At 52.5% G+C, this 26,958-nt stretch overlaps 1 protein-coding gene across 9 annotated transcripts; it reads right to left on the reverse strand.

Annotated features, from left to right (window-relative positions):
- Positions 1-1,677: 1,677 nt before the first annotated feature.
- Positions 1,678-26,359, reverse strand: EML2 (EMAP like 2). Of its 9 annotated transcripts, none has more exons than XM_043899517.1 (22): positions 26,088-26,359; positions 23,240-23,458; positions 23,024-23,147; positions 22,735-22,839; positions 20,635-20,663; positions 20,304-20,433; positions 16,131-16,280; positions 15,311-15,380; positions 15,087-15,197; positions 13,730-13,825; positions 12,684-12,818; positions 11,812-11,911; positions 10,909-11,063; positions 10,459-10,584; positions 8,154-8,285; positions 5,447-5,514; positions 5,087-5,175; positions 4,755-4,852; positions 4,130-4,217; positions 3,596-3,691; positions 2,402-2,532; positions 1,678-2,098 (listed from the first exon to the last, which is right to left on the reverse strand). In XM_043899517.1, exons 1-22 carry the CDS (start codon positions 26,257-26,259, stop codon positions 1,973-1,975), a joined length of 2,550 nt encoding a protein of 849 aa, XP_043755452.1. In that variant the 5' UTR covers positions 26,260-26,359; the 3' UTR covers positions 1,678-1,972. The 9 variants fall into 9 exon arrangements, 7 of the variants coding, with proteins under 7 accessions (XP_043755452.1, XP_043755451.1, XP_043755450.1 ...); XM_043899516.1 differs by having other exon boundaries at positions 22,735-22,842; XM_043899515.1 differs by having other exon boundaries at positions 20,304-20,436; positions 22,735-22,842; positions 26,088-26,356.
- Between the last annotated feature and the right edge of the window lie 599 nt (positions 26,360-26,958).

Raw genomic sequence — 26,958 nt, forward strand, 5'->3', positions numbered from 1 at the left:
CCTCTGGAGACAGGAACACCATGAGAGAAAGACTTCCTCTGGCTTTGTTGTCATGTGGCCTGGCAGAATGCCTGTAGCCACGGTGTGTGTTCTCAAGTGTAAAAATAATCAGCTAACATTTCTAGAAGGCTTTTTATGTGTCAGGCCCTGTCCTAAACTTTCCGTGGGTATTTAAGTCATTTTCACAGCACCCCTAGGGGGAAGGTGCTATTATTAACTTCTATTTTATACACCAGGAGACTGAGGCCTTGCGAGGTTAAGAACCCGGCTCCAGGGGAGAAGCCAGATCCAAAAAGAGTTCATACTCCATGATTTAAAGCAAAAGTGGGCAAACTATCAGTACCACTGTGGACCAAATCATATCTACTGCCCATCTTTGTATGGCCCGTGAGCTAGGATGGTTTTCACACTTCTAAATACAATGAGACTAAAACAACAGTATCTCATGACACAGCAAAAACGTTGTGAAACTCAAGTTTCGGTATCCATAAATAGCTTTATTTGAACACTGCCAAGCTCATTCATGCACGCGTTGTCTGTGGTCGCTTTCACACAGACAAGGTCAGAGTTACTTGGGACAGAGACTGAGTGGCTTCTAAAGTCTAAAATATTTACTAACTGGCCCTTTCTGGAAAGTTTGCTGACCTCCGATTTAAAGTTCAAAAATGGGTACTGTTCTATGGTGTGAGAAGTAGAGTAGCGATTACTGAGGGGAGAGGGGAGCAATGACTAGGAAGGGACTCAAGGGGGCTTTCTGGGGGCTGGGGATGTTCTATGTTATCACCTGGGAGATGGCTGCATGGATTGGATCCATTTGTTTTTGTACATTTATGATGAGTGTACTTTTCTGAATGTAACGTATCAACACATCAATAAAAGGTTAAAGTTCAAAATTTGCTCAAGATTACAGGTAAAAAATTGAGAAATCCCCAAAGGGAGAAACCCAATCACCACAATCCAGCTAGAACCCTCCTGGACTACTCAGTTCCACGACCTGGCAATTGCTTCTTATTGTTTCTGCTGGATGAAATTAGGTTTCTGTCTCTTGTAATGCAGAACGCTCATACCTCATCCGCTAGATCTCTATAGTGTCAGTCCTCTTTTCTGAAAACTTTCCTTGCCCTATTTCAACCCTATGGTTCAAGTGAGGCTTCCATGTTTTTAATGATTCCATCTTCCTGGCCACAATCATCGGTCCAGGACTGGTCAGCACATAAGTGGAACTAACCAATCACAGTAGACCAACCAACAGTCCAAGTTGATTGATTTGCAGATGGGCCATTCATAGCCCTTCTTTGGGATTTTTGGGCTTGGGGTTCAAACTGCCGGGTGCCATCCTTCTGTTGCATGGAGAATGCTGTTCCCAGAGAAAAAAGCTGACTTGCAGAAGATCAGAGAAGGTATGGAATACCTTGATTAGCCTCAAACCCTTGGTTCATGGGCCCTGAAATTCAGAGGGGACAACTGCCTTTCCTTGTTTGGTTATGTCGGCCAACTGAGTACTCCTTTGGCCTAAGTTAGAGCTAGCTTGGTTTCTATCAAGCTTAAAGACCAATTAAGACCTAATAATGGTCTCTCATCACAAACACTGTAATACACACACACACACACACACACACACATATACTTATAGACACAATCTATAGATACTCCCATACACAGACCCTGACACTCCACCTCAGTGCACATGTTTTTATTTCTGGATGATATAAAATAATAAACTTAAAAAAACACTCTGAACCAAACACTCTAATGGCTCCCCCAAATCAATGTGACCCCTCTTCCCACCCCGATAAATAGAGACTTCTGTCTGTCAGTCCACCCGCCCACCCCCATAACCCCTTTTGCTATAGACATACTCTGGGTATATATTACTCTACTCGGCAATAGACATCTCCCGAAAATAGAATTGCAGCCTCACCACCTGACTCTACCTGGGCCCCATGTTCCTGGGAACCCCACCCTCCGCAGTTTAGACCACCCGCCACTGCAGCACGCTGGTGTCCTTGCCCCCCGTGGTCAGGGCCACACTGTCATCCCACAAGAAGGCCACATTTGTCACATGGCTACTGTGTCCGCCGTATTTGTGGCTGAGGGCCTGTGAGAGGGAAAGAAGGAAGCAAAAAGGAGGTCACCGGTCTTGTTCACTGCTGTATTCCCTGTGCCCAGGTGGATAGTAGGTACTCAGTAAGTATATCTTGACTTAATAGGATAAAAGAACCAAAGATTTCATAATGCAGATGCTCAGAGCTTTAGCACTACAGACTCAGAAATTTATCAAGTTTCAAGGTAAGAAAGGCCCTTGGGATAAAGTCACTGCCCTCTTTGTATAGATGGGAAAACTGGGATCCGGAAAGGGTTGCTTGGTACCTCCACCCTGCCAGCTCCCACAGGGACTCACTCGAGGCTGACAGCAAGGGTAGCTGAACAGGTGGACTTTGCCAAAGTCATCAGCTGAAGCCAGCAACTTCCCATCATGGGAGCGGGCCACAGCATTGATGTCAGTACCATCTGCTCCCTCGGACCAGATCCCTGCGGACAAGATTGGGGGTGGGCGGTGATGATAAGATATCAGTTGGGGCCAGGAACCCCCAGCTGCAGCGTCCCTGCCTTCCTCTCATCTAGCCTGTCTCTAGCCAAGGAGGAGAGTTGGAATAATCTTTCAGAAATATGTATCTGACCCTATCTTCCATCATTCGAAACCTTCTCATGGGGAATTCCATGGTGATCCAGTGTTTAGGACTCCATGCTGTCACTGCCAAGGGCCTGAGTTCAAGCCCTGGTTGGGGAACAAAGATCCCATAAGCCACACAACGTGGCCAAAACAAAACAAAAACCCTTCCACGGTCCAGGCTTCTCACCATGACCCCCATGCTCTGTCAGGCCCCTCACACTGGTCCAGCCTTGTCCTCACCAGTGCTTCCCTTGAACTCGGCAATGACTTAGCCATCCTGCCTTCTTGCATTTCTCCAAATAGCAAGCTCTGTCACCTCTGGGCTTTTATACATGGCTATTATTCCCTTTGCCTAAAGACTGCTTTCCTTCTTCACCATATTGGAATGTAACTCCTCATCCTGCAGGGCCCAGTTTGGATGTCCCTTCCTCCAGGAAGTCCTCCCTGACTCCCTGCTAGACTGGAGCCAGATGTCCTCTCTGGAGTTCCTTGCCTCAGCCTGATCTATTCTGGGTTGTCTGGGAACAGGTCTATCTTGTCCACTGGATTGTGAGACCCATGATGGCAGGGCCAGGGCTGTCGTGGTCACCACTGGGTCTCGGCACGGCCCAGCTGTGCAGAGAGGTGCTCAGGGAATATGTGTTGAGTACATTAATGCCTGAATGAACTCATGACTGGGACACAGGCCGCGCAAAATTCTCTGGGCCAGGCACCAACCCCATTTGTTCTCATTTCATTACAGCTCCAAGGGACCTAAGCAGTCATCTCACCCTCCTCTTTCCTCTGACACAAACACTGCTGCTCACATGGGTAAAGGAATGAGTTTCCAAGCCTCGTAATAAGAGGCTGTAAAAACCACCAGTCAGGGATATTTCTCAGAACTCCTGTCCTCAGCAAGACTCTGTCCATTCCACAACTTACCAAACACCCCAAACCCTAAGACACAAGTAGCTGTGGCCCATTCCACATTCCTCACAGTTTCGGCAGTAGTGATCTGCTTACAGGTAGATGAATCCCCTGGGGCAGAAAACAGAGGTGAGATGTTCAGAGCACAAAGAACTACTGACAACACACCCATTTCACAGACAGTAGACACTGAGGTCCAAGACAGGAGGTTAAGGTCCCGTGGCTTATTCTACCTCTTCAGACTGGCTGAGAGGGCTAAATCCTTGGTGGTGATAACACCCCAAGGCCAGAGCAAGGGTATCTGCTTAGAAACCTGTACCCAACACATACAACCAGAGAGGGGAGGAATTGGTTAAAAGTTGGGTCCACCAGGGAGGAAACCAGAAGTCAGGAGACCAGCCCAACAGATCAGCCCCTGAATACACCAGCCAGAGGAGAGGGACTTGAATGCCCTGCCCTATCTGCCAGAACCCAGGGAAGGCTATGCAAATCGCACATGCGCAGTAGAGAGGCTGAGAGAGGCGTGCCTTTGGGTTTCAGAGAACTCACAGTACAGAATCTCGTAGTCCCCAGAGTTGGTGACAAAGCAGCTGCTGTCCTGGGCCCAATCCAGGTGGGTGATAAAACTGGAATGGCCCTGCAGGGGAGGGGAGGGGTGGGGTTAGAGCTGGAGAGGGCAGGATCCGACCAGGATGGGGGGAAGGCAAAATACAGAGGTAGGGTGAAAACACAAGGGGTCTAGAGGAAGGATACACAAGCCTTTGGAGTGTGGGGCCAGACTCCCATGGGCAGGGGCAGACCGTGATGGGCAGGGCCAGACAAAGAGGGCTTCGAACACAAGGGGAGTTTAGAACAAGTGGGCCGAGCTAGACACAGAGGGGGCGGGCTTTGAATGCAAGGGGCTGGGCTATAACACAGAGGGTGTGTTCAGAATGTGAGGGGCGGGGCTACACGAAGGGGCGGGCTTAGACTGTGAGGGGCGGGGCTACACGAAGGGCGGGCTTAAAACACAGGAGAGGGTAAACATGTCGTGTGCCCAGCTAAGACTCCTAGACGTAGTAATCAGGGCAGCCAGTTGAGTGTTGAAGCTGTGCTTCCTTGAGGTAGAAAACTGGTTAATCCTGCACCCCCTGGAAGGCGTGGCGGGGCGGGCTGGGGGCCACGGCCCACTCACCGAGCACTTGCCCAGGCGGCTGACCTTGCGGCCGCCTTGGTCCACCGTGTACACGTACACCAAGTTGTCGTGGGAGCCCACGGCCAGGTACGCCCCGTCTGGGGGAGGGGGAGGGGGCTATGAGGAAGCACCCAGATTCTACCCCCTCCTCTCTCAGATTCAGCCCCCCCACTATCCCAGACAACTCAGTACTCCCGAGCTCCATCCCTACCATAGTCCTGGCCCCACCCCTAGGCCAGGGCCACACAGGCTCCAACCCTTCCTCCTGCCTGTAAACCAGCTTTTCTGTTCCCAGGCCCTGCCTCTCCAGCGTCCCCCGTCGCATTCCTTACCCGGAGAGAAGCTGACCACTGAGATCTGTTCATTCCCATCTGTATGGATGGCCACCAGGTCATGGGTCTCTGTGTCCAGCAGCAGCCATCTTTAAGGAGAAGGCGTGGTGGGGGGAGGAGGGGTGAGCTGATCTGGTAGAGAGGGGTGGCAATCTGTGGGGCCTTGAGGGAGGGACCCCAGAAAGACGTGGGAGAAAGTGGACTCCCAAAGAGGAATGATGGGAGATCAAGTCCTGGCAACCAGTTGGGACCTAATTATTGTTCTCTGTAGGCTTTGGGGCAGTAAGGAAGGAGGGGGGAATCAAGGGATAGTCTCTGGGGGGAGCACAGAAGCCCACCTCAAATGCCCGTCAGTGTTACCTGCCAGTGACTGTGCCGATGGCCAGGACAGAGCCACTCGGGTGGAAGCCGGCAGAGCGGGCAGGATCCTGAGGAGGGAGAGAAGAAACAGGGCTGGAAGCTGTTTTTTCCCAGCCTCAGAGCCTGCCTAAGGGTTCTCACTTCCCTCTGCTCCCCTCCGGTATCCCCCTGCCACAGACACTCAGAAAACACTCTCCTTCCCTTTAACATGTTGGCTCGAACAGAAAACATTCCTCCTGTCACTGTGGACTCTGAATCCTTTTTCACTCCCGTTTTAAATTCCCACAGCTTTATTCACCCACGATGATCTCCCTAGGGATGTTTCTACAAGTGAGGCTGTTGGGATCAAGACTGTCCATATTTCTAAGTCTTTTGATACATCTTATCAATCTGCTTGCCATAAAATTATATCAGCTTAGCACCAGGTGTGTCAGAGTGCCTGTTTCCCCACATCTTTATCTAATCTCCAGCAAAAAAAATATTTAATTGGGGTGTGGGGCAACAGAGCACCATGGAATCAGACCTGGCTTCAAACAGTGGCTCTGACACTTCCTAGTGATGTGACATCAAATAAGCTTCTCCATCCTGGCCTTGGTTGTCTCAGATGGAGAACATCAACACACACACTTCCCAGGACTATTATAAGCAAGGTGTAAAGCCCCGAGAATGGTAAGCTGGTTAAGTAAGATGGCCCACAGGAAGCACTCAATAAAAGTCAGCTAGGATTGTAATTCAGAGAAGGCACTGGCGACCCACTCCAGTACTCTTGCCTGGAAAATCCCATGGACGGAGGAGCCTGGTAGGCTGCAGTCCATGGGGTCACTAAGAGTCGGACATGACTGAGGGACTTCACTTTCACTTTTCACTTTCACGCACTGGAGAAGGAAATAGCAACCCACTCCAGTGTTCTTGCCTGGAGAATCCCAGGGACGGGGGAGCCTGGTGGGATGCCGTCTATGGGGTCGCACAGAGTTGGACATGACTGAAGTGATTTAGCAGCAGCGGCGGCAGCAGGATCGTAATTACACTTGTTGATGGGCAAGTGATTTTACCTTTCTGGGCCTGTTTCCAAGTGAGGATCCATCATTCCTACTGCCTTGTGGAGGTTGGGGGCGGAAGCAGTTAAAAAGATGATGTTATCTGCCAGCCTGGATGGGAGCTAGGTTTGGGGGAGATTGGATACACGGATACGTACGGCTGAGTCCCTTCGCTGTTCACCTGAATCTACCACAACATTGTTAATTGGCTATACCCCAGTACAAAGTTAAAAATTTTAAGTTAGGAAAAAAAAAAAGATGATGTGGGTAAAGTGCTAACGCAGTTTCAAGCATCGTAGGGAGACTGCCTAAAACAGAATAACCTAAGGGAGCTTGTTACAAACTGCAGAATCTGGGACCAAATTCAGACTTCTTGAATCAGACTTCCTGTGCTTAGAGCTCATGATTTCGATTCTGTGTTTCTGACATCTCAGGTGGTTCTGATGCCCTGGCTAGAGAACTGCTGTGCTGAACATGGAACCTGGCATATAGTAAGTGTTCAGTTAGCAGCCAAGGTGAGGATTATTACATATGGCCCCAGTAATCTCTAGGACACACCATCCCTGACTCCTAGAAGTTGAAAGGCCATCAAGTGTTCCAGGATCACAGGTAACCCTGGATTCCTAGAGCAAGACCTCAAAAGGTAGTGTGAAGACTATGACAAATGACTTTCTACTCTCCCATACTGCACAGGCAAGGGAGCTTAAAAACTACATTGCCCAGGAGCCCATGTGGCTAGGGTCAGCTGTGATTTGTGTCCAACAATCAGTTACACTACTGTGGGCTCTGGAAGACGCAAAGTAGAGGCCCCACCCACTCTGCCACTTCCGCTGACCAGTTAGGTTGTGAAAACATTTGCTGTGCAGGTGAGCAGCCACTAGCCTTGAAAGGGAAGGGCTCAGAGGATCTGGTTTTGGTCACTGCAAATACAGCCAGCATTGAGTCACTCTAGATTTAGCAAGACAGTGCAACAGAACTTTCTACAATGATGGAGATGTTCTGTATCTGCACTTGCCAATTTGGTAGCAACTAGCCACATGTGCTGGCTCAGCAGGTAAAGAATCTGCCTGCAATGCAGGAGTCACAGGAGATGCAGGTTCGATCCCTAGGTTGGGAAGATCCCCTGGAGAAGGAAATGGCAAGCCATTCCAGTATTCTTGGCTGAAGAATTCCATGGACAGGGGAGTTGGACACGACTGAGCGACTGAGCATGTACACACGCATGCAGTCCCATGTTTGGAATGTAGTTAGTGCAAAGAAGAAACTGAACCTTTCATTCTTACAGTTAAAGTTAAGTTTGAAGAGCCATATGTACTAGACAGTATAGCTCTAGAGCCAACACTTAAGTGACCACAGCATTCTGATTCCTGGATCACAGTTACGAGGACAGAATTTTCTTGAACCCAGGGGTTCCTGACTCCCCACCTTCCTATGAAAATGGCAGCAGCTCCTCAGGCAGGTCAGGTCTGGGGTATTGTTCTAGGCTTCCTTCCAGTCGAGAACCCACTCCCCCAGCCCTCCCAAGCGGGTTTGTAAGCACCCTGTTCCCTGCATTAAATCTCATTTCTGCTAAAAGACACTGGGTGTGGTTTCTGTTTGATGTACTGAACCCTGACACATTGAGACAGTGGTCCTGTTAGAAGGATGTATCAAGTCCCCCAGCCCCTTACCTCGATGGTCCTACTCCACAGGGGCTGGTGGGACTCCACACTCCACAGGTGCACCAGCTTATCCTGCCCGCATGTCACAAACTGTGCCCGGCTGGGGTGCGTGGCCAGGCCCCACAGCTCTTCCATGTGGCCCTAGCAGGAAGGATAGATTACAGCATGTAGACCACCAATCCAGATCTTTCCTCCGCATCCCCCACCTCTGATGCCAGAAAGAAGTGCTGGACTAGCCTCAGCAACACACTCTCCCCACAGGTGACCCAGAGACGACGCTTTGCCCAGGGTATCTGAAGGAGGCAATGATTGGGCAGACCCCTGCCCCAGCGGGGGGGCTCCAGGCAAATGTGTCCCCTCCCCTCAAGACCTCTGCTTTCCAGTTTGCACAATGAGAAGCAAGAGACGTGGTGAGTAGGAGCTTGATCTTAGGTGTCTGACAGTGCCCAGAAGGCTGTGGGAAACCATGGAGGGTACTCAGCCTGGTGAGTCTGACCATATCTCATTTATTAACTATGGCAGTCACCTGGGCAGGTGACTTCTCCTTGAACCCTCGGTTTCATCTTCTGTAAAATGGGTCCAATCACTGTATGTGTCTCATGGCATTCTGCTTACTCAAATTGTGGACTGAAAGTGCAAATACATGGAAGGTGTATGAGGCTGATACAAAGTGCTCACCAAATGAAACATTTGGTAATAATAACATACCCTATTAATATATTATTAAAATAATTAACTATGATAATCAACAGAACTATAATTATTGATAGTAGCATAATGATTAATGCTAAGTAATAGAATTCTAGTAATACATTAATATATAACTTGGGAATTCCCTAGTGGTCCAGTGGTTAGGGCTCTGCTTTCACTGCTGGAGGGCACAGGTTCAATCCCCGGTTGGGGAACTAAGATCCCACAAGCCACACAGTGTGGCCAAAAGAACGAAAAAATTTAAAAAAATATGTATAACTAATACTGTAGAACATTGATGCTATTATCAGGGGTCTTTAAAGTCCATTCTGGCCTTGGGACACCTAGGAAATCCCTCTAGTCCTTGTTTTTCCTCATCTTCCTCAATGGAAATAAGAACCATAGTATGTGTGTGTGTTCAGTCACTTAGTCATGTCCAGCTCTTTGTGACCCCATGGACTCTAGCCTGCCAGGCTCCTCTGTCCATGGGATTTCCCAGGCAAGAATACTGGAGTGGGTTGCCATTTCCTTCTCCAGAGGATCTATCTTCCTGAACCAGGAACTGAACCCATGTCTCCTGAGATGCAGGCAGATTCTTTACTACTGAGCCACCTGGAAAGCCCCTAAGAGCCAGAAGGGAGAATCTAAACCCAGTTGCATGGATCTCAGCCACCTTGTAAGAGGGAAAATGCATGTTGGGAGTGAAGGAAGTGGAAAACCACTGAACAAGAAACAATTTTTTTTTCCTCTTTTTGGCCATGCCATGCAGCATGCGGGATCTTAGTTCCCAGACCAGGGATCGAACCTGTCCATGCCCTCTACAATGGAAGGTAAGAGTCTTAACCACTGGACCACTAGGGAAGTTCCAGCAAGGAGCAGCCAAGATTCGATGAGCACTTACTCTATGCTAGGCACCATTCTAAATGCTGTATATGAATTAACTCACGGAATCCTTATAGAACCCTGTGAGGTCAGTTGTGTTACTCTCTCGTTGCATAAAGGCACAGAGAGGTTACTCATTTGCCTCATATCACACAGCGAGTGAGCGACAGGGTTGTCTTCACTCCCAGGCAGTCACTCCCCAGAATTCATATTCTAAGCCATCCTTCTAGACCACCACTTGGTAGGTGGGCTTTTTTTTTTTTTTTGGTAGGTGGGCTTTTTAACCTGGATGTGGGATAGAGTTCTGGTCCACCAGGAGGGAGGCGTGGACATCTGAGCAGACCTCAGAGGGCCTTCCTAGAGCCCTGGAGCTGGAGACCTGCAAGGTGTGTGGCCCGAGGCCTGTGGGACAACCTGCCAGGGCACTTACAGAAACAGGACACCGCCCTGATCAATAGTGGGCAGCATAGCTCCAGCAGGGTCCTGGGAACACCCTGCTGTGCTACCAGTTAACCCACTGCGGGACCAGGGGGTGTTCTGCGGCAGGAGTCCTAGGGCAAGGGCGGGGTTATAAGTCAAAAGCAGGTAGAAGGAAGGTAAGAGGTGTTAACCAGGCCAGAGGATAAGGAATGGGGCAGGGAGGTGAGGAGAAACAGGAGTGGTAAGAGAGCAGTGAATGGTACAGAGGAGAGGAGACAGGCAGGTGGGGACGGAGCAGGGCATGCGCAGAAGAAATGCTCACCTGGACCAGCAGCGAGAAGCCGGTGTGGACAGAGCCCTGCAGGATGGAGTTGCGGGTGGTCCCCACGTACAGTGTGTCTCCCCGGCCCTCCGCCACAGTGCGCACGGGGCCGAAGTCCTCGGGGACCTGGGTGTGTGGGGGGGGGCAGGCAGATGAGTTTAGGACACACGTAGAGGTGGGGGGTGAGATGGCTGGATAGCACCAACGATTCAACGGACATGAACTTGGGCAAACGCTAGGAGATAGTGACGGGACAGGGAGGCCTGGCGTGCTGCAGTCCATGGGGTCGCAAAGAGTCGGATGCAACTTAGTGACTGAACAGCAACAGCAGAGGTGAGGGCAGGGTGGGGATAGGGGAGACAGGCTAGGAGAGCAGGGTCTAGTGTTAGGAGCCCTGGTGGGGTGGTGGGAGATCTCCTCACCTTTGTATGAGTCTCTCCCCCTCCTCACCTCCACCTCCTGCAGCTTGCTGTAGTCGGAACCCCAGAGGACCACCCGCCGATCGCGGCCCCCGCCGGACACCAGCGTCCCGTCCCGCAGGGCGCAGAGCCCAAACACGCCGCCGTCGTGGGCACCCAGCACTGCCTGTGTGATTCGGTTCCCACCTGCGGGGTGGCCAGGGGCAGGGGTCAGCATGTGGAAGCTGCCCCCACACTGACCCCAGAAAACACCTCAAACTCTCAGTCCCACATCCAGCCATTCACTCACCTTTTCTTCTACCTACCCTTCCATCTACCCAACCACCCTACCATCCATCTAATAAGCCACCTGGAAAGATAGCGTATTCATTTACTCATTCTTCAGTTCACTGAGTAGGACAACTCCTACATTCATTCACTGCCTTATTCATTCATTCCTTTGTCCGGAACAAACCATCCTTCCATCCATCAAACCTGGGTTAACCCATTCATTTTCAAACTTGATCACTACCATGGGGTTTGCAGAGGACAAGGGAAGGGAATACGTGAAGATTTCATGCAGGTGGGGATAGAGCTGAACCTTGATGGAGGCATTAGAATTGGTCAAGCAAGGATTTAACCTGTTGTATCATACCCAGGGCTTCCCAGGTGGTACTAGTGGTAAAGAACCTGCCTGCCAGTGCAGGAGACGTGGGATAAGTGGGTTGGATCTCTGGGTCAGGAAGATCCCCTGGAGGAGGGCATAGCAACCCACTCCAGTATTCTTGCCTGGAGAATCCCATGGACAGAGGAGCCTGGCGGGCTACAGCCCATAGGGTTGCACAGAGTTGGACACAACTGAAGTGACTTAGCATGCACTCACGCACGCACATCATACATTCAAAAGGAGTCAGGGAGGACTGGGTTGGGGACCAAATGGTGGAGTGACACTGACCTTTGCCCCACACATAGAGGTTCCCCCCAGAGTCCCCGGTGACCACATCGCCACCCTCCAAAAAGGTCACACACAGCACATACTTCGGTTTCTCGTATTTCTAAGGTGGGGGAGAAGGGGATGTGTCAGAGGGTCACTGAAGCTGGGTGGCCTCCCCGAGCTCACCCACCAGCCTGGACCATGGTCCAGGGGACATCCTCCCTGCTTCTAGGTGCGGCCCTGTGAGGAGCATCCTTGTCTCCAGTGTACACCCATGGTGTCACATCGCCTAGTTTCTGACCCCACTGTCTCCCTTCCCCACCCCAGATCCCCTTCCTCCCTCCTCTCTCTCATCTGGACTTCTGTCCCAGTCTCTGTCCTCAGTCTTCCCTGCTGTCTCCCCTTCTCTGCCCCACCCCTCTCCTCTCCTTCCCTCCCCCTACCCATCTGCCTCTAGATCCCTCCCCCTGCCCTGCCCCATCCTCTTCTCAATATCTCCGTTTCACCTGCATCTGAGCCTGGTATTCTCAGGGCCTCCTCTGTTCGGGTGGAAGACCCAACTCTCACCAAAGGTGGGCCTCTGCTTCCTGCTGTTTTTCTCTCTCTCCCAGTCACCAGGCTCCGACCTCTCTATTTATCCAGAGTATTGACAACCACAGCAACCCATTTACCCAGCATCCACTATCTGCGAGGAGCTCTTCATCCCACTGAATCCTCACAACTTGAAAGAGTTGGGGAGGACCATCCCTTGGTATGAATAAGGGAACTGAGGCCCCAGCAGGCAATATCTCAGCATCCCTACAAATTCCAGCCTCTGTGGTGTCTCCAGCTGTCTGCAGGGTCCCTGCCAGCCTCCCTCAGGGTCAGCCAGTCCCGGGACCCCTGGCACTCACCTCAAACAGGCCCTGCCGCTTGCTCAGGCTGCCCCCCTCCAGGTTCCAAAAGTAAATGTGAGATTTCCCACAGGTGATGAGCACGGTGGGGTCTGTGGGGTGGAAGGTGGCCACCAGCACGGCCTCGTTGGAGCACTTTAAGGGGTGGAGGAGATTCAGAATGAGGACCTCAAAGCCACCAGGACCACCACACCCGTCCCAGGAAGGACTGCCCTAAATACAGCTGTGTGGGCTGTATACTGCACAACTGACTCGCCTGTGTCTCCCCTACACAGGCGAGCTAAAGCACAGGAAGCAGGGCCAGCCAGTGAAGCTTTATTGCCTTCTTCACCAATCTCATGGCAGACACGTGGAAAGCCCTTACTTTGCACCAAGCTCCATGCCAAGCCCTTTACATCCATCAACTCATTTAACCCCACAGCACCCTGTGAGGTAAAGCTCAGTAGTGCCGTCCTTTACAGATGACAAAGTGAAGCTCAGAGAGGGGAAGTCACTTGCCTAAGGACACACAGCCAGACTCCGTCTGGAATTAAGCCACTGGGAGCCCAGCCTCTCAACTACTTCTCCTTCCCCAAACCATGGGCCGCCCATCCTAGGTCTCTTGGCCCCAGCCCAGAATGAGCATATGACCTTGGGCAAGTAGCTCTCCCCTCTACCATGCCTCGGGTTCCTCATCTGTAAAACAGGCCACCAGCCAGAGATGCAAGTCAAGGTCTGTCTTAGACATCGCAGGGCAATTGAAACAGCAGCCACCTTGTACTGATCCTCCTGTTTGGCCTGGTCTGCCCACCCCATATCCCAACATCAAAGCCAAATTTTCCCTACAGGGGAGATGCTGCCATAACTCCCATTTTACAGATGAGGCAACTGAGGCACCGAGACAGCAAGCCAGTTGCCTGAAGTCACACTGCTAGCAAATGGAAAAGCCAGGACTTCGAGGTGAATCTGACTCTGGACTCATGAACACTGAGATCTGGCCACCACAGAGGGACCCCAAGGAATGAGGATTGGAAAAAAAATGGGGGGTTACAAGGGGGTTACTTCACCTTGACATCCACCACCTTGGTCTCCTTGGCCCAGTCCCACACAGAGAGCACGTGATCGTTGGATTCATCTACTGCACATAGCAGGTTGCCCCCATTCTAGGAAGAGGAAAGAGGATGGGGGGAGGGGCAGACAGCTCTGGATCTACCCCCCTCTCCCCACCCTCCAACACCAATACCTTGCCCACTGGGGCATTAGCCACTCAGGCCTGTTTTAAGATTTTCAAAGGCCTTGGCCCAAGGCATATGGAACACATTAAAATACACTCCCCATCCAGGGCCACACACATTTTAAAGGCTGTTTATAGTTTTCCTTTTGAAATGACTAGTCCCTAAGAAATTCATCTAATTTCCCCTCAGCTACAATTTCTCTGCAACCAGCACACCCTCAGGAATTCTTACTAAGAGCATCTAACCTGCCTCTTTATTCTGTAATGGCTTGTAAGACTATGAAGTTAAACAACTAATAAAGTTGGGACAATGTCGCTGTTTTTTATCTTTAGTTAAGCACAGGTTAGTTTTGACTTTGCAGAGTTTTTTTTTCCCCCAGATGCTGGCAACAAAATAGCTTTATTTCTCCAAAGGTCTCAGAAAACCTGTGAGGCTTTTAAATGGTCAGTGGGAGGATCAGTTGTTTTTTATTTCCTGATTCGCTGCAGCCACTATTTTGGTGAAATGCAATAAAAATGTAAAATATGATTTTAGGAAAAAACCACCAATCACACACCTGGATGTTGTGGGAATGTCAAATTGCTCTACAAATTCCTAAACCCTTACTCTTGATTTCTGTGCTTACCTCCCCCATATCTGCCAACACCCATGTTCTGGATGGTACTAGGAGCAGGGCTGCGCTAGACACAGGGCTTAAAATGCCTACAGATAAGGATCCTTCCAGAATGAAAGGTGGTGTGAAAAACAATGCAAAAAGCATTACCTGATCTACAAAGGATCGTTGCGGAGTCTGTCTGGGGGCAGACATGTTGTTTTACTGTTGTTTAGTCGCTAAGCCGCGTCTGACTCTTGCGACCCCATAGACTGTGGCCTGCACGCCCCTCTGTCCATGGGCTTTTGCAGGCAAGAATATGGGGCAGGTTGACCATTTCCTCCTCCAGGGGACCTTCCCGACTCAGGGATCAAACCCACGTCTACCCACACAGGCCAGAGAATTCTTTATGGCTGAGCCACCAGAGCAGGCGGGTGAGGCTGCAACTGTGGGCGCACAGCCTGACGGGCAGGGGGGCCGGGACTCGGGCCGGGGGCATGGCCAGCACCCGTGACGTCACGATGAAGGCGTGGCCTCCAACCCAAAGGGGAACTGGCGGCAGGCGAGGGCCCAGGGCCGGGCGTACGCAGGACTTACAGATTTGGAAAAGCCCACACAGCACACAGCTCTGTCAAACACCCCCAGGCCCAGCACGTGTAAGGTGGAGAGAGAGACCGAGTCCCAGATGCGCACGTGGGGCGGCAGCGGCTGCAGGAAGGAGAGAGGCCAGTTACCTGGGGGGTCTGGCTCCCTGACTCTCCCCCACACTCGGCACCCACAACTCCATCCCAGCCTCCGGGTCCTGCTCCCTCCACTGTTACCTTCCCCTCCTTAGTGGTGCCCGCCACCTGTCCAGTAGCGATGGTGACCATATCAGGGTGGACAGCCAGGCTGAGGAGAGAAGAGCAGGTGGAGGGGACTCAGTGGGTGAGGGGGGGCAGGGCTGACAGCAGCCCAGGACCCCTCCAGCTGCAGCCCCAGTCATGATGCCTGATTATTCATTCCACAGGTTGGCTGAATGAGTTATTTTTAATCCAGCGGTCCCCAGCGTTTTTGGCCCCAGGGACCGGTTTCGTGGAAGAAAACTATTCTTCAGATGGGAGAGAGGGAGATGGTTTGGGGATAATTCAAGCGCACTACATGTATTGTGCGTTTTATTTCTATTATTATTACATCAGCTCCATCTCAGATCATCAGGCATTAGATAGATCCCGGAGGCTGGGGACCCCTGAGTTAGTCAATGAACAATGATTTAGTTCTTCAACAGCAATAAGGGGACACTCTCTGGGTACCCTGGCTCAGAAGCAAGACTCAGGCCTCTGGTCTCTAACTCAGGGGCCCACAGGGCTCAAGCCTGAACCAAAATGACCAGGAGAACACACCCATCGACAGGGTGGCTGCCACCACGGGATTCCAACACACTGCGGGGCTGTCTGGTGTGCCTGCTTGAAGTTTTCAAAAGAACTGAAAAATCTAGGTATTGGAGTGAATTCACCGACATCTGACGTAATGATAATTAATCCACGATGTTTTCCCCCCTGAATTCTGCCTGAATTCAGGCCAAGTGAAGACCTGGCCCCACCCACCTCCCCTATGATGCCCTGTGCGGGAGATATTTGGCATCCTCCTCCCTGGCCTCACCACTTGATGTCATCATTGTGTCCCAGGTAGTGCCGCTGCCTCTGCTCCTCCACGCTGTACAGAACGGCCACAGAGGCCACGAAGTACACTATCTCCCCCGTGGGCAGCAGGTAGAGGTTGGCTCGGCAGTCTCGGCCGCGGTAACCGTAGCTAGAGATGCCCAAGGGCTGGTTAAGGAGCATATTTTGCATTGCAGCTGTTAGCAGACTCCCAGATGAAGGTCAGAGGAGCTAGGTTTTCCCGTTTCCACTCTTAGCCCTGTAGGAGGTTGAATAACCCCCCCACCTAAAATATGTCTACTGTGGGACTTCCTTGGAAGTCCTGTGGACTCTGAGCTTCCAATGCAGGGGATGCAGGGTTCAATCCCCGGTGAGGGAACTAACGTCCCACATGCCACCCGGCCAAATAATGAAGAAAAAAAAAGTGTCCACCAAAATATTACCACCTGGAAACTGAGAATGTGACCTTACTTGGAAAAGGATTCTTTGCAGATGTAATTAAGGATCTCGAGATGAGATCATCCTGGATTATCTGGCTGGGCCGTCTCAGTCCAGTGACAAATGTCCTTGTAAGAGCCAGGGGACAAAAAGACCCTGACGCTGGGTGGGACAAGGCAGCATGAGACTGGAGTGAGGGAAGAACCGAAAGGCTTGTCAGCAGCCACCAAAAGCTAGGGGCCAGGGAAAAATTCCCCCAGAACCTCCAGAGGGACCGTGGCCCTGCTGACACCTTGATTGGGGATTTCTGGCCCCAGAACTGTGAGATTTTTCTGTTGTTTTGAGCCACCAAGTTTGTGGGCATTTGTTAAGAGCAGCTACAGGAAACTAATCTGTCTACCCTTCTTCCCCAGAGGGATCCTGTTAAAACCTATTATCATTAAGTCAGTTTACACGTGTCCCCTGCTCAGGCTTTCTTCTCAACTGTCAGCTCCTTAGAGAGGCCTTCTCAGCCTCTCCTAAATAGTTCTGAGATATTTAAAACTGCAAACCGGAATTCCCTGACGGGTTAGTGGTTAGGAGTTAGCACTTTTACTTCCGGGGCCCAGGTTCAATCCTTGTTTGGGGAACTAAGATCCTACAAGTCTCGCAGCATGACCAAAAAAACCCTGCAAACTCGAGACTTCTTGGCAAGCCAGTGGTTAAGACTTCCCCTTCCAATGCAGGGGGTTCAGGTTTGATCCCTGGTCAGGGAGCTAAGATCTCACATGCCTGGGTCCAAAAAACCAAAATATAAAACAAAAGCAATATTGTAACATATTCAATAAAGACTTAAAAAAAAAAGTCCATGTCAAAAGAAAAAAAACCTTAAAAAATAAAGAAAACCCATACACCCTCAATGCCCCCATCCCCCCTCCCTCTTAATTTTCCTGCAGTACATTCACCAGCATCCCACATGTTCCGTTTTTGTTTTTGCCACACCCCATGGCAATTCCCCAACCAGGGATCTAACTTGCGCCCCTTGCATTGGAAGTACAGTGTCTTAAACAGTGGACCACCAGGGAAGTCCATCTGTTTAACTTATTCTGTGTCTCCCCCTGCTCCGGGAGGGCAGGGACCTCTGTCCATTCTGTTTACTGATGTACCCCTTGTGCCTAGATGAGGTCCTGGTATACAGCGGACAAATTAGTTCAATATTTGTTGAAGCGAATGTGACCCCTCTTCTGTTCAGAACTTTCTGTAGCTCCCCAGTTCCCCTAAGAGAAAGCCCAAGCTCCACTTGCTGGCCTCATTTGCCCTTCCCTGGTCTTAGCTTCTGCCCTCTGATGCTGCTGCTGCTGCTAAGTTGCTTCAGTCGTGTCCAACTCTGTGTGACCCCATAGACGGCAGCCCACCAGGCTCCCCAGTCCCTGAGATTCTCCAGGCAAGAACACTGGAGTGGGTTGCCATTTCCTTCTCCAATGCATGAAAGTAAAAAGTGAAAGTGAAGTCACTCAGTCGTGTCTGACTCTTAGCGACCCCATGGACTGCAGCCTACCAGGCTCCTCTGTCCATGGGATTTTCCAGGCAAGAGTACTGGAGTAGGGTGCCATTGCCTTCTCCTGCCCTCTGATGCTAGATTTCCCCAAAACACCAAGATCATGACCATCACCCAGGTCTTGGCACTAACCTTTCCCTTTGCCTACTACATGCTACCTGCCACCTTTCTCAGCTATCACATCCTCAGAGCAGGCCTCAGTCTCACTTCATCTGCTGGACTCATCCTACTTATCTGATTAATGTGGTAACTGCACCCAGTCCTTGATAAGACTGTCAATTGCACAGCAGCCAAAACTGAGCTGTTTTGTTCTCGTCTGTAACTCCTCCTCCAGGAAGCCTTCCCTGATGCCCAGGCTGGGTCGGCTGCCCTCTCTGGGTTCCCCCATCCCAGCCTTGCCCACTCTAAGTTGTCATTGTCATGGATTCTGTCCACACACTGGACTATGAGCCCAGGAGGGCAGGTTGATACTAATTTGGGGACTGTTGGACCCCAGCCCCTTAGTCCCAGAATGTTCGCGAAACATTTGAATGGATGTCAATATGCCTATCCTGACCCCATAGAAACTGCTTCACCCTGCAGCCATTTTAGGACTGGGGAATGAGGCCCATATGGACTATTGCTGTCTCAGCTGCTTTTCTCCTGATGCTCACTTATCAAGCCAAGCCTGGCATGACAGCATGGTATTCTTCAATTCCTGTGAATATTTCCAGCTGCCTTGAAGAGGTTCCGGGCTCCAACTATTCCTGCCTGCTCCAGGGAAAAAACCAAGGCCAAGAGAGGAGGACAGGAAGTGGGTCCCCAGGATGCAAATCCCAAACCCCAGTCTGTGTTTTGGAAAAAGCTTAGGGCTCAGAGTCAGAGTTCTGGCCTCAGTTCTGCTCTAATTCCCTAGGACAGGGCTGGGACCCCTCTCGTGGCCTCAGTTTTCTCACTTGGAAAGTAAGGGGAATCATTCCCAACCTGCAGGCCTCAGAGGGCTCTTGGAGAACACTGGCTATAAAAGCATATTCTGAACCCTACAAAAGAGAAGGATCATATTATTCGATGTATTTATATTAAAAGAACTTTGAACAGTGCCTGGCATACAAAAAGCGCTCAATAGGGACTTCCCTGGCACTCAAATGGTTAAGACTCCACACTTCCAATGGGTTCAATCCCCGGTCAGGGAGCGAAGATCCCACATGCCATGTGGCATGGTCAGTACGTGCTCAATACTGATTAGTTATTATTTTAATCAATCTCTGTTTATAGGGCACATATTATGAGCACATTGTTTCACAGTCTTATGAATCTGAAATCATGACACCCACTTTTCAGAGGAGGCAAATCAGGCACAGAATGGCAAGGTGATTCGTCCAGGGTCACAAAGCCAGCCAGAGGCTGGGCTGGCATTTCAACCTATTTCTGCCAGGCTCCAAAGACAGGGTTCTTAACCAGCACCAACTTCTTTCATTTCTCACATTCACCAAACTCACTCTGACCACAGAGCCCTTGGACCTGCCGTGCCTTCTGTTCTTCCTATGAAAGTGAAGTGAAGCTGTTAGTCACTCACTTGTGTCTGACTCTTTGCGACCCCATGGACTATAGCCCACCAGGCTCCTCTGTCCATGGAATTCTCCAGGCAAGAATACCTGAGTGGGTAACCACTCCCGGGGATCTTCCCGACCCCAGGGATCGAACTCAGGTCTCCTGTATTGCAGGCAGATTCTTTACCATCTCAGCCACCAGAGAAGCCCTGGCCCCTAAGTGTTCAATTCTCAGCTCAAATGCCCCCTCCTCAGAGAAACCCAGTTACTCCTCTCACTTGAGTTTACTGTATGACCAGCATTTATTACTTAGCTGAAATTATCTTATCTGTTGACTCACTGGCCTCAGTCTCCCCCACTTTAGAAGGTGAGCTCAGGGAACCTAGCCTGTGTGTAGAAGAGAATCTGATAGATGGAGGGCACTCAGCAAATGTTTGCTGCTCTAATGAATCATAAAAGTCACGTGAGCTAATGTGCCTCCCTCGGCTCTCTGCAGACTCCAGGCTCTTCCTGATCCCTCACGTCATAGATGCCTGGGAAGTCCCACCTTCGGTACAAAGACCCTCCCTCTAGCTGCAGTCCCACGGAAGGGCTTCTGTCCCTTCCGGATTGTGGGGGTGGGGGGTGGGGGTGGGAGGAGCGGGAGGAAGAGATTAAAGTAAAAGGATACACCCAGTCCAACTTGAATCGGCGTGATGGCAGCTCAGAGCGTGTGTCCAGGCTGTAGGTGGGGACCAGCTCCTCCGGGATCAGCATGGGCACAGGGCGGCCCCTCAGGAACATTTTCACCGAGCCCTCCTCTGCTAGGATGCATACCCCCAGAGGTCAGGTGCTGACACCAGTCCACAACCCCGTATCCTCTCCCCTTCTGACTTCACTTTTTAAATGTTTTTTAAGTAAAAGAGGGAAGGGGTGGGGGGTGGAGATGAGGTCAAAGAGGTTTCCTGACCTCCAGCTCTGGCCTCTCACCCCAGCGAGGCCCTCCCATTCTCCCTACTTACCCATGCTGAAGATAACTTCTTTGGTTTTGCTGTCAGGAAAGGATAAAGAAGCCGGGGGGCGGGGGGGGGGGGCGGAGAGAAAGAAAAGAAAGCCCTAATTAGCAGGCAAGTCAGAAACTGGAAGAAACCACTTCCCCCACCCCACGGCTCTCCCGAGGTCTTTGATGAGTAATGGGGGGGGGGGGCGAGTAAGGAGCGGAGCGCTGCCTCTCTGCAGGCCGTGTGCTTTGCTCGGTTGATCTTGCAGAGCCTAAGACACAGGCCCAGAGAGGCAGTGATCGCCAAAGATCACACAGCATTAAGTGGCAGGGACGCGATCCTGGAAGCAGGGAGTCACAAGGTACCCCTCCCCCCTAAGTCAGCACGGTTCTCATAACGCTGACCACCCCCAGTCCCACAGCGCCCCAAACTTCTAACAGAAAGGGAAGAGGTGAGGGTTTAGCGAAGGGGCGTGTCTCTACACTCCTTTTTGCTGACAGAAAGAGGTGATGCCCGCGGGTCTGGGTCCCCGGAGAAAGGGGAGACCTGGGTCCTGCTAGTGCAAGGAGGAGGGGGTGTGTGCGAGAGGGTCTCACCCAGGTCCAAAGCTACTCATGGCGGCGGCTGGCGGCGCTTCGGAGCCGGGGGTGGAGCCGGGACCAGCTCCGCCGCTTCCGGCCCTGGGAGGCGCCCGCGCCGCCGCGCCCTGCCCCGCCCTCCGCCGCAGACCCCGCAGCCGGAGGTTCACGTTCCAGGGCTGTGGGGTCCTGACACCAGGCACTTTTGTGGGGGGAGGGAGACTGTTTTTTGAGAACACGGACTAGAGGACATGTCTGCCTGAGTTCAAACCCAAGCTCCGCCAATTCCCAGCGTTGGGAACAAGTTGCCAAACCTCTGCCTTGGTTTCTTCACTTTTCACTTGGGGATAATAAACCTCCTGGGCGATTGTGAAGCTTCAGTTGGTTAATTCATGTAAAGTGCCTTGTGTAGTACCTGGCACATAGCTCTGTGTACGTGTTTGCTATTATTTCAGTGGGGTGAAATGTGTGGGTTTTTGACTCCGGTCCAGCCTTAGTCCGCCCCACCCCCCAGCCTTGACCTCGCCCACCGCCTCGGGACTCCACACTCAGGTTTTTACACCGCCCAGACATTCAATCTGGCCCGGCCTCTGGGAACTTGACCTCGCCCAACATTCTGATCATAGTCCCACCTCTCCTTTTGACCCTACCCCTGAATCGACAGCTCCTCATGGAAACTCCTATCGTCTTCAGGTCTGGTCAAGCAAGCAGACCAAGACTTCACTCTGAGTCCCTGCAGACCTACGAGGTCTGTCCACGTCCACCTATGACCACAGTTCAATTCAGTCGCGCAGTCGTGTCCGACTCTTTGCAACCCCGTGGGCTGCAGCACGCCAGGCTTCCCCGTCCATCACAATTCCCGGAGCTTGCTCAAACTTATGTCCATCGAGTCGGTGATGCCATCTAACCATCTCATTCTTCTGTCGTCCCCTTCTCCTCCTATGACCACACTCAATTTTCATTTCCACCTTGGCAACGCCCAGGCTTCCCTCCTCCCAGTTTCTTGCACCGGACACTACTGCACGTGATCTCAGCCCGTTACCCTCACCCCAGATTCTGATTCTGCCCAGTTTACCCTCTGGCCACGCCCTCAAATTCCTTTCACGCCCGTTCTTCTGATTACCCTATTTCCTGCAGAAACTCCTCTTAGAGCCCTGACCTGACTGCCTCCCGGAGACTCCGTGCGGGAGTCTCCCTTTACCTTAATAACCACGCCCACTATCCTGGCTCCTCCCTAACTTCTACTCGGACTCTTCCGAGAGACTTGACGGTTCACGCCTCCATGCTCTAGTCCAGCCTCTAAAGTTTTGACCACGCCCCTCAATGGTGGCTCCGCCTTCCTGTGCCTTTCACTACTACCACGCAGTCTCAAGATTGGTCCCTCCGATCCTCCTTCACCGTTTCCGCTTTCTGAACTAGATGACCATGCTTTAGGTTATTACCTCGTGGCCTGGGGCATCACCCTAGTCTCCCCATCGTTTTCCAAGCCTCACTGAGGTCTTGGTCCCACCCTTTGCGGTACGACCCCGCTTTGGACACTCACCCTTCCTTTTTGGCGCTGCAGTTGCTGCTAGAGGATGTGGTGCGGCTGCGGGGGTCCTCGCGGCGCACGGAGGCGAGGCGCTCTGGTGACAAGTAGCGCCGGGCACTGCTAATAGAGAGCAGACAGTTGGGGGCAGAACCTGCGAAGTCAGCAGGCGAGTGCCAGAGGCGGGCGAGAACTTTTCAGGACCTTCCCCTGCTGATGTTCAGACACCTGAGTCCATCCCTTTTCATATAAACAGCCTCCGAGGTCTTGGAAGAGGCGGGGGATCCCGACTTCCACGGCTTACCTGCGCCCAGAGGTCGCCTCCTTTTTGGGGGAGGATGGGGACGTGGCATAGCCGCCCACGCGCCGCGGGGGTCCGGAGCCATTGAGGGGCGTCCTGGTGGGAAGACCTTTCAGGAGCTGACACACTAGAGGGATGGAGTTAGAGGACAGAAGAGGATGAGTTTGAAGTCCAGGCCCCAGCCCCTACCACCTCACCCCTCTAGTCTAGTGAAGATACCGGAGGCAGTGGTGCCTAGGCGAGGAGGAGCCCGGCCCTTGGGGGTGCCCCGCGCGCGCAGCGCTGCGCCTTGCTCTTCGCATGCCCGCAGGCGACGCAGCGCGTCAGCCAGTGCCGCCTTTAAGACCGCCAGCTCATCTTCCTGCAGCTGCAGCCGCTGCTCCAGCGCCGACACGCGGTCGTCCACCTCCATCCCGCTCGTGCCCGACAAATTGTCATCTAGAAAGCAAGAGATCGCTGGCTGCGAGGGCCACCCAGGAGCTCCAACGCCCAGGGGGAAGTGTCCCTCCCACCTGCCCGGGGCTAAGTCCGGGGCCAGCCACGCCCCCTTCATCTCCCGCGACCTGGGGCTGGACCGCCTGGATGTGGGCCAAGAAGAGGGGAAGGAAATCCCCACGGCTCTCAACCCTTGCCCGCACACTCCTCTCTGCCGCAGCGCCCTGGAGGCGTGACCTTAGGGAAGTCCCTTCCTCGCTTACCTTCTAAGAAAGAGTCTACAAATCAAGAGCCTCTCGACTCTGGTTTTAAGATTCTATGACTAAGATGCTAAATACCTATGAGTGATATCAACATCTGAAGGATGACATCAACTTTTCCCGAATGACACCAACATTCTAGAATTGATCCCCAATATCCTCTGACGAATATCGAGATTTTTTTATCGCGGGTACTAACATTCCCTCTCTGTTTCTAAGACTTTCCGAGCCAAAAATGTCTGTGCCTGGTCCCTCTCCGCTTTCTCTCCTCACCGAGCGGTTCGACCCCAGAACTTGCTGCAAGGACAGAGTTTCTGCGGCCCCTGGCGGCAAATTTGGGAGTTGCAGGCAGCTCCTCGAAGACCCGAGATTCGCGCAAGGGGCTCTGACACCCAAACTAACTTCCCCGACCCAAGCTTCTCTCCTCTGATCCTCTTTTTAAATGTAGCTTCTGTACTCCCACGCCCCTGACTCGGCTCTCCCTCTCCTCTCTAGATGCAGCCAAATAACTCCTCCTCCATCTCTCGCGGCCCTCATTTTCCCGAAGTGGGAGGGGCAGAGTACCAAAGTGGTCCCCCCTCCCCCTTTCCTCCCAGACCACTCATACCCAGACTCATTGCTGGTAAGAACCAAGGAAGCCCTGGCTCCCAGTCCGGTGGAAGTAAAGGTGGTAGCCTTAACAGGAACGGGGCTTGGAAGTAGCACCTGCTATCCCCCGTCCATAGGACGCCCCGCCCGTCCGCTGGGCTCCGCAGTGCAGCCATCGGTCCCTCCCCTCCCTCCTCCACCCCCTGCGGCCCAATCGCTGGCCTGGCCTCGCCTGCCCTGCCCTCCACCCAGCGCCACTCTGGTCTGGTGCCTGGACCTGCATTGGAAGGTGGGGGTTAGGTCTGAGGGAGAGAGCTGTCAGGACTCAGAACTCATAAGAGAAGGAATCTCAGGGTCCTGTTGGCATTGCGTTTTGCAAAAGAGGAAACTAAAGAGGGAGGATGGGGGAGAGTGCAGAGATCACCGAAGGTCAAACAGGCAATAGGGGAGGTGCAGGATGGCCTGATCACCTCCTTGTGCCAAGACCCCTCTTACTTACCATTAATAATACTATACTACCCCCAAAAAAATGAAATTTGTCATAGAGAGCTGACACGTGCAAAACACTTAGCATCTCACCAGACTCTGGTATGTGCTCAGTAAATCCGGAATATAATTAAATGTTATTATGGTACCCACACTGGAAGAGGGCATGGCAACCCACTCCAGTATTCTTGCCAGGAAAATCCCATGGACGGAGGAGCCGGGTGGACTACCGTCCACAGGGTCGCAAAGAGTTGGACGCGACTGAGCACATGGTACCCAATGTCCCAGCAACTCTAGTAGCTGTAGTATTATACCCATTTTAGGAGGCGAGGAGATAGATGGGGGCTGAAACCCAGAGAAACGAAGTTACTCATACATGGAAACACAACCTTTGAGTCCTGGAACAGGTATTTGACCCAGACTTAGGCACCCTGTCAGCTTGACTCTCAGAGGAGCTGAGGAGGACAAAAATGAACATTCTGGTCCCTGACCCTGGGGTGTATGCCCAGAGGTGAGCCTCCAAATGGGAGTTCCTTCTCAGGCCCCCAGAGTGAAGCGGAGGAACTGTTACCTTGCCCCTGTAACCCCCATCCAGAGAGCCAGCTTATTCTGAGGCCTTGACCCACCCACCCCTCACCCACCATGACTCAAGTCCTCTGCTCCCTCCTGCCGGTTCATTCCCCCACCTTCAGCTCTTTTGCCCAGAAATCAGCCCCCACTTCCCACTTCTCCCCTCTGCCTCCAGCTCCCCTCATTCGGGCCCGACACCCACAGTGGCCCTTCTTTTTCATATCGATTTGTCTAGGGAGAAGGGATGAGTCCTAATGGGCGGGAGGGGTGGGGCCTGAGGGCTTGGGGGGTAGAGTGGAGGCAAAGTCCTCTGGTCATCCTGCCTGGTCCCACACCCAGCCCACAAGCCAACACCCAATTCCACTCTCCCTCAATCGGTCCCTCTGCTGAGGAGAAGGGAGAGGGTCCCGGAGGATTGAGAGGGGTTGGAGAGAGCAGAGTTCCAGACCTCCAGGCCTTCCCTCCTGCAACCCCAAGCTCCTAAAGGCTCTGCTCCCTTCTCTCGGTTCAGCCACCTGGAGAAAAAGGGGAGGGTCGAAGAAGCTGGGGGACTGGGATCAGGGCTTTGGGGATTAGGCACCTTGCTATGGGGTCAGGGTCCTGCTAGGGGAGAAAGGAGAATCTTCAGCTAGGAGCGAGGATGGGGACTTGGAAGGAGGAGGCTGGGGTAGAAGAAGATAGGTCCAGCCCTGGGCGGGGCCAGGGTCGGAACTGAAGAGGGGTCTCACCGTTGCAATATTGAAGCAGCGAGGACGTGTCGTAGAGGCCGCAGAAGGCTGGGCCGCGCTCCGCCATCGCCCCGCCACATCCACCGCCGGCCCCCCCGGTCCCAGCTCGGGCCCGGTCTCCCCCCACAGGCCCTGCCTCCCGTTGCCATAGCAACGCCCTTCGTTCCAGCATCCCCAGCTCGGCCCGCCCGGCATCAGGAGGCCGACGCCGGGCCTGGCACCGGGGTCATCCCCCAGGATGCCCAGAAAAGGGGAGGGGGTCGGGACACCCCCTGCCAGGCCCCCCAACACAATCCTCGGGCCGGGATTGGTTGAGCCAAGATCCCTCTCGGTACTGTCTGTACCGCCCACAACAGGCGCGTATTCTCTCTAGACCCCCTCCTCGCCTGTTCAGGACCAATGAGAGTCTGTCGCGCAGGCCCCCCTCCACCAATAGGAATGCAAAAGGGTTGGAAGGGGCAGGGCTTTTTTTGCTTTTTAGCCCGAAGCATAGCCCCCGGCTCTTAGAGAAAGGTAGGGTGGAAGAAGACACTCCCACATCCCCCAGACCTTCCTAATCTTTTCCTGGATTTTCGAGAAGACCCCTTGTAAGACCAAAGCCTGACCCTGGAGCCTCAAATCCACCCAGATACCCACAAGCTCCGCCCTGGAACTCTTATTCTAGCTCATGTCTTAGAGCTCTTGTTTATTCTATCTACACCAGCCCTCAGGGCTCTTAGCTCCACCCCCAGAACCCCGTTGGGGGAGCTAAAGTTCTATTCCCGACCCCAGAGCTTTTGGCACCGCCCTCTGAGCGTCTCAGGGCCAGAGCCCTTGACCCGGCCAACAGATAGGATTGGCTCTGCCCTTTAAGTTTAGAGCCCCTTACTCT

This window comes from Cervus elaphus, chromosome 4, assembly GCF_910594005.1.
Source record: "Cervus elaphus chromosome 4, mCerEla1.1, whole genome shotgun sequence".
Classification (NCBI taxonomy): Eukaryota; Metazoa; Chordata; class Mammalia; order Artiodactyla; family Cervidae; genus Cervus; species Cervus elaphus.